Genomic DNA, 10,598 nt, shown 5'->3' on the forward strand with positions numbered 1-10,598 from the left:
AAGATAACATCGGGTCATTAATAACAATAAAATAAAATGATCTGGAGGGCCGGATCCGGCCCCCGGGCCTTGACTTTGACACATGCTTTAACCCTTTTTGCTCCAGTGTTTATGTTCTTTGATTTACTGTAACTTTTCAAGCTAAACACGATCATTCCAGCAGAAAGAGAAGAGCGGCGTATGTTTAAGATTTTGTGTTAAAGCGTCACCGGTGACGCCTCGGGTATTAAAGGGTTAAATAATAGTATGGCTGGGTTGATAAAATCGATTAATCGATTTAAGCTTAAAAGATCAATAATCGATTCATAAAAATATAAATCGATTTAGCATATAAATCTAAAGTCTGCTAGCTTGATGCTAACATTTAATGGGATTTAAACATACATTCTGAATAAATGAACGTCTTTATAAGAATTTTCAAAACTCTTTTAAGGAAATGTTTTTAAAGTAACTATTTGTATTCTTAAACATCGTTTTTTGCTCATACTTTCTTCTTCTTCAGGAATAAGGTGTAATGCTGTAGCTCCATCACCACCTAGTGGCCAAACTGAAATGTCCTCCAGGAGAAGCAGAACAATGTTTCCATGTTAATGATCTGAACATTTTAGTTAGAACTTCTCCTTTAGAGAATCCATGTATGATATTAATCTCATTATTTCACTGATACATTTACAGGATGTGAACTGGATCAGATTAATATCAATATAATTTTTTAATTGAAGTTAAAAAAAAAAATTCTGAATAGTAACATGTGCGTACCATAGAGTAACTAATGTGCACCAGTTACTGACCAGAATTTTTTTTACTTCAATTTTTTTACATAGACTCTATGTATGTTTAGAAAAAAAAAATTATACTTAATTTTTTTTATTTTTAGTTGAGTCTCTTTAGGGGCTCCGTACAAGGCAATAAGCAGCAGAGGAAAATACCTTCTTGTGGTGATTTTCTTTTTGGGGTAGTTAAAGGGTTAAAATAAATTTTCTCCATGATTATTTTGTTTATTTTAAGACATTTTATTAAAATTTCAAGAGTCTTGAACTGATTTCTGGGGCTTGTTTTTGCATGTTTCCTCTCATAGTAACAGGATTCTTTGTGTTCGACTTCAGTCAGTGTGAGTTAGAAAGCTGGTTGTTGTTGTCACTTGTACTCGGTTGACACTCAAAGAGGAAGCGCTCCTTCGCAGAACCCTGGATGAACCTGTTCCAGGTGTTTCCAGTCGTAGTCCAGCCTGCATACCTGACAGACGTGCTGGCTCGGTTTCCAGGGCGTCGCTCCTCCAGACTGTACAGAACAAACGGGAGCGTCTCCACCTTCACACTCAGCTCAGCCGCATGCGATCATACAGAACAATAAATACACTTAGACTTTAGCAGTCTCTGCTAACTGAGGGAACGTCCTCATTACAGAGCAGAAAGTCGTTCAGAGATCTTCTCCTGAACTGGATTCTTTCTGACGTTCTTGTTTTTACGTTATCTGGCAGAGATCTGCATCGAGACTATCTCTGCCGGAGTGCTGCTTCCTGTTGTCGTTCTTTAAGACACTTTTGCCTCCAGGGAGCTGAGAAGAAACACACTTTGAATGTCATCACGCCGTCCTTCAAACAAAGACTGTCAGCGATGTTTAACTTTTATTTTCTTGACCGCTCTCTGCACACATTGATCGTGTTTATGTTTCTTTGTAGGCTTAAAGAAAACATCTGATCATCAACATCAAGTCATGGTAGTAATCATCTGTTTACACTTCTCATTGTTTATCCTGTGAATGTGCTTCTACTTTCTCTGTATTTCTTCATTTCATATGAATTTTAACATTAATTTAAAAAAAAACACACACACACAAATATATTTATAGTTCAGTCAAACACGGATCACACGTCTAAAAACGATAAACTCTCAGGACCGGTTCTATTGTTGCATTCTATACTTTATTTTATTTAACACCATTTTTAAACTTTATGTTGAGATTTTCCAAAGATTTCCTCCAAAAACAGAAAAACATTGACCTCAAAATGATCTCAGAACCTTCATGTTTAGAATGAACTTGAAGTGAGTTTCATTTCAGAACAAAGTCTCTGACAGTCCTGCGTGTTTAACGTGTTTAACATGTGACATAGTCACTGTGTTTGTAAATTTTTTATATGGTATCTTGAATGTTAAGCAAAAAAAAAAAAAAAAAAAAAAACATAACAAGAGCCATAAATTTGAGCCTAAGAATTACAGAAATTAAAATATGGGTTTCTGTGAACATTTCAAGTCTGCTGTAAAATTGGTTGTGGTCTTTTTGAGTGTTTTTTTTGTATGTATTATTTTTGTTTGCTGTGAGCCGTTTACCTGGAGGAAAGGTGGCCACGCCCCCTTCCAAGTTTATTAATTGGACTGGTGTCGGGATGACGGGAGGAGGAAGGAAACCGGAAAACGCCAGGAGGAGACGCGTCTTGGAGGCGATCGGACAGATCAAGGAAAAAAACCTTCCTTCTCCGGGAAAGATCTGCACCCCTGTTTGGCGGCATTCCAGCTTTTGTCCAGTTCAAAGCCCGGAGACGTCAAACCGGAGGACGCCCATCAGCTGGTTTCTCGACGCGCGCATCTGGACGTAGCGAACAGTGCGAGGCCTGCGCTGGGTGAGATCTGCACATTTTCTTTTTCTTAGGGCGCCCTAAACTATTTTTTTTCCTGGTATACCAGAGAGACTATTTTTTTTCCTTGTATTTGCCCTTGTTCGGACGGATTACGGGACACGGACACGTAGCGTTTCGGGTTTATTTTTGGACTTTGAACTCTTAAGGTGGACCGGTTCTGTGGGAGGGGAAAACGTTTTGGTGTTTGAAAAAAAGGACGTTTGGTTCATTCATTAAAAAAATTGTATATGTGAAGTTTGAGTAAGCTTTAAGTTATTAAAAAATATATATATTTATTCATCTGTGGGGACATTGAACATACCCTGATTTTTGTTTTTTGTTAACTTACATTAAAATAACCTAATGTTTGTTACAAACATGTTTTGCTCTTCTAGTATTTCAATGTGAATAATCCTCACTTAGTATTAATGATTTTAGGAAATATTATCAATATGAACTTAAAGATTTTAAAATATAACAGTATTGGGGCCAGTTTACAGTTTTTTTCATGACTTTAAAGTCTTTAATTTACGAGAAAATAAGTCGTAACTGTCAAATTATGAGAACATAATTGTATATTTATGACTTCAAGGTCATAAACTAAATGTATGACTTTTCTTATAAATTTACATGTTTTAAAGTAATAAATTTACCACTTTAAAACATTAAAATTCATGAGAAAAGAAAGTCATGACTGTTAAATTACAGGATTAGTCATTTGTTTATAACATTAAAAGTCATAGGTTAAATTTATGACTTTTCTCGTAAATATGCGTTTCACAATCTGAATCAGAATCTGATGTAATTTTTATTTTTGTTTATTGTTTTGAGTTAAGGAAGAAAAAGTTTAACTTTATTGATTAAGTAAAAAGAGCAGAAATAATGACTTTTGTTCTTTTTCTTTCCCTTTATCGTCTCAAAAAGTTTGTGTTCTTTCGCTTTGTTTTTGTCATTATTTTCTGGTAACCAAACAACTAAATTAATGACTAAAATCATCCTTTAGTTGTTCTCTAACGTCTCTGCAGCGAACACTAAAACATTCTGTGCATCACCGTACACTCGGAACAAAAGTATCTGAAATCAAATGTCCTCACAGGCTAGACACCGGAGGGGGAGGAGCCTGTCCGAGGCGCTGACCCTGGATCAGCTGGAGGAGGGAGGGGTCGTCATTTCCAGCATCAGCAACCCCAAACACAGCCAGGACCTAAAGGAAGGTGAGCTTCTCCTGCCTTAGTCCAAACCCACGGACGTGTCCTTGAGTCTGAGTAACCATCATCCTCACAGATTCTCCGTGTGGAGCTGCAGGTTTCCAACAGGACAACTTCAAAAACATCAATCCTTTTTTCACATGTTGGATCCTGTGACATTTCTCAATCCTTGATCTTAAAAATGTGATTTCTAAAGCGCTTCATGGGATCATCGCTCCTCTGTTTGGAGCCTTGAGGGAAAGTGTTGGCTGTAGATTTCTGTTTTTTGTGTGTTGATTCAGTTTTCAATATAATTCAGTTTGTCTCATAAGAGCCAGTTTATAGCTGAGGTTATCTCAAACACATAAAACATCAGCTTTATTGGTTGTGAGGTTATAATCCAGTCCAGATTATTACTAAAGATTCAGATTATTTTAACAGTATGATAATGATATAGCAGGTAGATTACATGGAAGTGTTTTTGGTTAAATCAAGCTGAACCAGAAAAAGGCAAATGTATGTTTCATAGACAGTTTATGAGATCTGGTCTGAGTGGCTCCGCCCCCCTGGCATTCCAAACAGGAAGTGGCTCCAAGAAGCCAAAATCCCATAAACGTCTACAGAGAAATAAACAGCTGTTGTCAGACATTCTATTGGTCGGAATAAACATTCTTGCTATGATACTTTTTTAATCTTAATAATTCTCTTGATATTGTTTATGTAGTTCAAAGTTATTCAAGTTACTAACTGACCAATCAGATGCCTCAATAAAAGTAGGTGGAGCCTGCTGGCCCCCACGTTTAACGTTCAAAACATTTGATTGAAAGATTTCATGTAGCCTGCTTTCAAGTGGTAGGGGTGTGGCCTTCCAACAAGCTCACTTCTGATTGGTGAGAGTGGCTGCCATAGAAACGATGACTCATACCGTCAGACCAATCACTGCTTACTGGAAGCCTCTGGCTCCAACATGGCGGCATGTGTATTGTGCAAACATGGTCACTGAATTTACTTTATTTGGTTGGAGCCGGATTTAAACAATTCCCCATAAATGACATCACACTTACCAGTTCTCAGAAAGTCATTGGTGTGTTTTGACTTTTGGATAGTTATTTTCATAAACTGTATCCTCGATCATTTTTGCTGTATCAGAATTTGTTAGAACAAGCAACTGTTACTGTTTGAAAGTAAAAAAAAATGTTTTTTTTTTCCCTAATTTTTTTTTATTTCTTTAGGGGATGAAATTATGGGGGCAACCATAAATTTTGATCAACTATCAAAAGAGGAAGTGTTGAAAGTCCTGAAGCTAATGGAGCCGTTCGAAGATAAAATCCAAGTTCACACTCGAAACAACTTAAGCAAGAGTCTCAGTGACCTGGATGTGTGTGCCAGGAACCCTGAGAAGGTAGGTGTCACACATCCGCTATAAGCATCAGACATTTATTGAGCTCCTTTTGAAGTTTCTGATTTTACACACCAATCGACTGATTAAAGCTTATGTTTTTAGATGCTCACCGATTCCTACAGCAAACTCTACAAGACAAAAATAAAGAAGTTTTTGAAGGATGACTTGCCCAGTGACGAAGGCAGCATTGCGAGTGGCGAGCCTACAGCTACTCCTGCATCCAAGGTCAAGCCCAAACATGACACAGAACTTCCTCGCCTTGGAGTTGACTTTGGACTTCTAAAACCCAAGACTCCAAAAACAGATGCCAGTTCAGATTTAACGGATGACAGCAACATGGCCCTTCCATCCCTGAGTCTCGGCTTCAACGGTGGCAGTCAAAGTGACATTGAAGAACCAAGACTGGACCTTAATACTCCAAAGACTTTTCCAGAAGGTCTTAAAGCCAAGACTTTTGGTGATCCAGAAGTAGATTTTGAATTGAAAGATTTGGATGTTGCAGTTCCTATGGTGGAGGCAGACCTAAAGAGAGAAGACATCCCAACCACTAGTGTTGATGGTCCCAAACTGAACATTAAAGGAACAAGCCCACAATCAAAAGGTCCAAAATATAATTTTCCAAAGCTATCTATATCAGGGCCTTCTCTTAATGGCCCTGAAGGTCAAATCGACCTACCAGATGTAGCAACTAAACAGGAACCCTCAGGAAAACTCAGTGTCAAGAAGTCTAAACGCATTAAGCCCCCAGATCTGAATTTGGACGATCCTTCCAGTTTTGTGGAGTTTCTAGAATTAAAATCTGGAGATTTAGATTTGGATTCTCCATCTCATGGTCTCCCAAACCTGGAATTTGATGCCAAAACAAAAGATGATGTTAAAAGACCAAAGAAAAAAGCAATAGATCTGTCTGTTCCATCAGTTGGTATTAAAAGTTCAACTAAAAAATACAAACCCCCTAAGTTTGAGATGCCCAAATTTGATTTGCCAGAAATCCCAATTCCTGATTTAGATGGAGATTTTAAGCAAGCTGATCTGCAGCTGACCACACCTGACAACGACATCACCTTTCCAGATGGAGAGTTAAACATTCAAGGTCCATCTGGAAAAGTCAGGGCTACAGATGTCAACCTGGACATGCCCTCGGGTAACCTGAAAAGGCCAGAACTTCAAGGTCCAGACTGGGATATCAATGCTCCTTCAGGGAAATTGAACATGGACATGAAGACACCAGATGTCGACATCGGTTCACCAAAAGGAAAGCTCAAATTTCCCAAAATGAAAATGCCCAAATTCAACTTCCCGAACTTCAAAGGTCCTGAAGTTGATGCCAAATTGGATCATCCAGATTGGGATGTAAATGCTCCAAATTTGAAACTCAAAGGTCCAAAAACTGATCTAGATGCAGATGTGTCTGCTCCATCCTGGAAATTCAAAAAACCCAACTTTGACTTTCCTGACATGAACCTCAAGGGTCCAAAATTAGATGGTCCCAATCTGGACTTTAAATCACCTGACTTTGATGTCTCTGGACCCAAACTAAAGGGAGGAATTGATGCCCCAGACATAAACCTGCCCAAGGTTGATCTCAAAGCTCCTAAACTGGACCTCAATGCTCCAGATGTCAACCTGGACATGCCCTCGGGTAACCTGAAAATGCCAGAACTTCAAGGTCCAGACTGGGATATCAATGCGCCTTCAGGGAAATTGAAAATGCCCAAAATGAATCTTTCAGGAACGTTACCAAAAGGACCAAATCTGGATGCAGATCTGACATCACCAGAATTCACTGGCTCTCCAAGAGCAAAACTAAAAATCCCTAAAGTTGGTTTGTCTTCTCCCAAGGGACGTGAGATTGATGGAAATGTAAAAGGCTTTGAAGTTCCTGAAGTTGACTTTGGATCCCCATCATGGAAATTGAAAATGCCAGATGTAGGATTTTCAAAACCAAAGTTTGATAGCCCAGATCTTGATCTAAGTTCTCCTAGTCTTGATACCAAAATACCAAAGTCCAACATGAAACTGAATTCAGATTTTGAAACTCCAGATTCAAACTTTAGACTTCCTAAGGTGAAAGGTGCCTCTAATTCCCCTAACATGGGTTTGCCAGATGTGGACCTCAAAGCTCCCAAAATGGACATCTCCACTCCAGATATTGATATTGGTGTTCCTGATATGAATCCAAAAATGCCCAAAATGAAGATGCCAAAGGACATCAATGGGCCCAACATTAGCATTCCAAATGGGGATGTTTTTGAACCAAGGCTGAAGGGGCGTGGTGTAAACATGCCAGCTCTAGATCTACATGGCCCTCAAATCAAGGGTCCGAGATTAGACCTTCAAGAAAAACATCCTGATTTCCAGATGCGGGGCAATATGGGACAACCTAGTATGAACTTCAGTTCCCCAAAAATGACAGATTTCAGAGGGCCAAAGACTGGTATAAACTTCCCACCTGCAGATGTCCGTGGTCCTCAGGCTGATCTGGAACTGACAGATAGAAAGTTTAAACTTCCCTCTTTTAAAATGCCTCAATATGGGGGCACAAATATTCACAATTTGGGCTGTGATATTGACTTTGGGGAATCTTTTATCCCAAAAACTCTTTCTCCTCCAAATGCAACACTTAACATGAGATCAGGAACCACAAAGGGAAATCTCAGAAGTCCGAGGCTCACTGCACAAAACAATATGGTCTCTAACATGCCCAAAGCAGCAATTCGCACTTCACAGCCTCATCACAGATCTTCAGGTTTAGATATAGACAATCCCTCAGCAAAATTCCAAGGACCTTCCCCCAAAATGTACACAAATGTGAGCATGAAAACGCCTGTCCTGGACATAGATCAAGACGTCAGGCTTCGTCCCAACAGAAGAGCCTCCAGAAGCAACGTAAGATCCAGTTATCCTGCAGCGAATGCTGCTCTATATCCACACATGGATTTTAGACATTCAGACCTCAACATCGATGACTTCACTGGAAAAGATTATGTGCTTCGAGCCAGAGGTTCAAATCTGGATCTCAGTGAGAGACACAACTATGGACAGATGATCCCGACTCCACGGGTTCATGTGGACTCAAGAGGTTCCAGAAAACCCAGACCCATGACAACCAATGATTTCACTCTACCGGGTTTGTCTCACAGTTTGCATAAAGTGCCCCAGTACGGTTCAGATGGATACCTCGTCACTGTTTTCCCTAATCAAACTCCAAATTCAAAAATGCAAAACCTTAAATATAATACTCCCAAAAGGCAAAACTTTCTGCCAACCAATCTGGATCTTGATGTTCCATATCAAAATAATCTAAAAGGCTCCACGTTCTTTTTCTCCAATGTTGTCTAGTCATTGCAGTTTCAACGTATTTTGGTGTTTAAGTCTGTGTTATGTAACGGCTTTTTATGATTCATGCACTTTTTCTAAGAAATGTATAGATTTCAACTTTTACAGAATAAAAAAAACTGTTAAAACTTGTTTTGATAGAAGGCAGATTTTTATTTGTTTTTACTTTTAGTTAAATGGAGATTTATTTAGCATTTTTCCCATTTTAACGTTGATTGTGTTTTGTAAAAACAAAGATTACAGAAGGACGTTCTTTGGTTAAATATTTGATTTTGTAAAATATTCAAGTTTTCTTCTATTTTGGATCAACATATATTTATTTTCTGTGTTCGTCCCTTCAGTTGTGGATGTTTTAATATAAGCTCTGTGGAGGATTTTGTTGTGTATGTTACAGGAAAAAATCTCATCTTTTATAATTAAATAAAACTGTCCTGATACAAATCTATATTGTTTAATCTTTTGTTAATGTCAGACTTACCGTTAGGCAAAGGTAGTTGATTGTTGAGTTGAACACTTAAAAAAGGTTTTAAATACTTTCCACACTCATTATCTTTAACTCAGTCACAAAAAACAAAAATCACTGACATGTTGTAGGGCGGCTCAGGTGAAGTGTGATGTCCTCCCTGTCCAAGTCAAGCAATGGACTATTCCGTCAACTGCAAGTCGGTGACCGACGAGCAAGTTTGCTGCTGATCCAGCGAGCAGAGACTCTTTCAAGGAATGTTGTTTTTAAAGTGGTAAGATGAAGTGTTATTATCCGAGCAACTGTAAAAATAATTATTATCATTACACTGTAAATGTAGTAAAAGAAAAGAAAACAAAGGAAAACCATTTCACACTAAACTCTAAAGGTGCATACAGACCGGACGTATTCCGCGCTGCAGGGGCGTCAAGATTCAAAATGAAATCAGTTTACAGATGCAGTCTGAGATTTTGGCATCTGGTGTGGTGCGTCCGTCTGGCAGCAGTGCAGTTTGAGTGGCGTGGCCCAATTTGGGTGGCAGGACTTTAGCCATCTGGTTCACCAATCAGGGACTATGGCATTGTCTGAATTCCCCCTTAGTCACTATATAGTGTGTTCTCCATTTTCTAGTGCTGTAGAATCTACTAATTCCAAAATGGAGTGCACTAGAAATTTCTCAGAACTCTTTGCCAAAACTAGCGTGCATCAAAGCTCACTAGATTAGCGGATAGACCACAATGCATTGCAGTCGAACAATTTCGAACAAAGAAACGTGTTTAAATGTAACATTTGAATAAAGCATCCACATGTTCACCATCAGAACACAGTGGAGTCGTAAATAAAAGTCATCAAATGTTCGTATTGATTCAATTTTACTTTGTGAAATCTGTAACGTCATATCCAGTGTTTAGAAAAACGACAGAAAAGTAGTATGGTGTCCAAATTGCTTTTAAAATGCAGTCCCACAAGCAAATGATAGACAATGACTTTTATCTTCTTTATATTTGATGTAGATTTGGATTTAGAATCTTTATCCACATGCTTGTATATGTGAGTGTGATTCTCCAACTAGAATTAAAAAAAATAGGTAACACTATTACAATAAACCAAATCCAAAAAGCAAACCAGAATAATATCAATCATGAGTCAGTTTTAGCCAAAGTCTGTTTGAATACTAATAGTTAGCCTGTAGCATCTGCGTTTAGTAAATATGTCATAACCTCTCCTCAAAATATTACCTTTAATGAATTAAAAACGTATAATATTAACTGTAAAAACGTACTAAAGACGAATAACAAAACTAGCTAAACTTGTTAAGTAAACAGAAAACCTCCACAGTAATAAAGAACCCGATTTTATCCTCAACAAACAAAGACTGTGGCTTACTGCTCTCGATGACGCACACTTCGGCTGAAAACACCAAACTGCTCTTCAAATATTGTGCTTGTTGCTTTTTTAAAATTAAATTTAAAATTTTATAATTTCAATATCTCCCAAAAAACGCCCGCGCCCTCTAGTGGCTACTTTGAAAACAAAATCTCAATAACAAAACTGACCTCCAGTCAGTAGACGGCGCCACCCGCACAGTAT

General features: G+C 38.3%; 1 protein-coding gene and 1 long non-coding RNA gene across 3 annotated transcripts; one reads left to right on the forward strand and one right to left on the reverse strand.

Annotated features, from left to right (window-relative positions):
* Positions 1 to 977: 977 nt before the first annotated feature.
* On the reverse strand, positions 978 to 10,536 carry LOC112157499. 2 transcript variants are annotated; one of them, XR_002921162.2, is made up of 3 exons: positions 10,395 to 10,536; positions 3,712 to 3,916; positions 978 to 1,557 (listed from the first exon to the last, which is right to left on the reverse strand). It is a non-coding gene; the product is annotated as an uncharacterized LOC112157499 (long non-coding RNA). The 2 variants fall into 2 exon arrangements; XR_002921163.2 differs by having other exon boundaries at positions 3,712 to 3,938; positions 10,395 to 10,496.
* On the forward strand, positions 1,551 to 9,002 carry LOC112157492 (neuroblast differentiation-associated protein AHNAK). Its single transcript, XM_024290246.2, has 4 exons — positions 1,551 to 1,719; positions 3,714 to 3,831; positions 5,037 to 5,206; positions 5,309 to 9,002. Exons 1-4 carry the CDS (start codon positions 1,717 to 1,719, stop codon positions 8,546 to 8,548), a joined length of 3,531 nt encoding a protein of 1,176 aa, XP_024146014.1. The 5' UTR covers positions 1,551 to 1,716; the 3' UTR covers positions 8,549 to 9,002.
* Positions 10,537 to 10,598: the final 62 nt, after the last annotated feature.

This window comes from Oryzias melastigma, linkage group LG1 (assembly GCF_002922805.2).
Source record: "Oryzias melastigma strain HK-1 linkage group LG1, ASM292280v2, whole genome shotgun sequence".
In the NCBI taxonomy this organism is placed as follows: Eukaryota; Metazoa; Chordata; class Actinopteri; order Beloniformes; family Adrianichthyidae; genus Oryzias; species Oryzias melastigma.

What these genes read in the sequence shown, in the direction of transcription:
- LOC112157492 (XM_024290246.2), top strand. An exon ending in CAGCCAGGACCTAAAGGAAG is followed by an intron (nt 3,832 to 5,036) that starts GTGAGCTTCTCC and finishes TTATTTCTTTAG; the next exon opens with GGGATGAAATTATGGGGGCA. An exon ending in GTGCCAGGAACCCTGAGAAG is followed by an intron (nt 5,207 to 5,308) that starts GTAGGTGTCACA and finishes TTATGTTTTTAG; the next exon opens with ATGCTCACCGATTCCTACAG.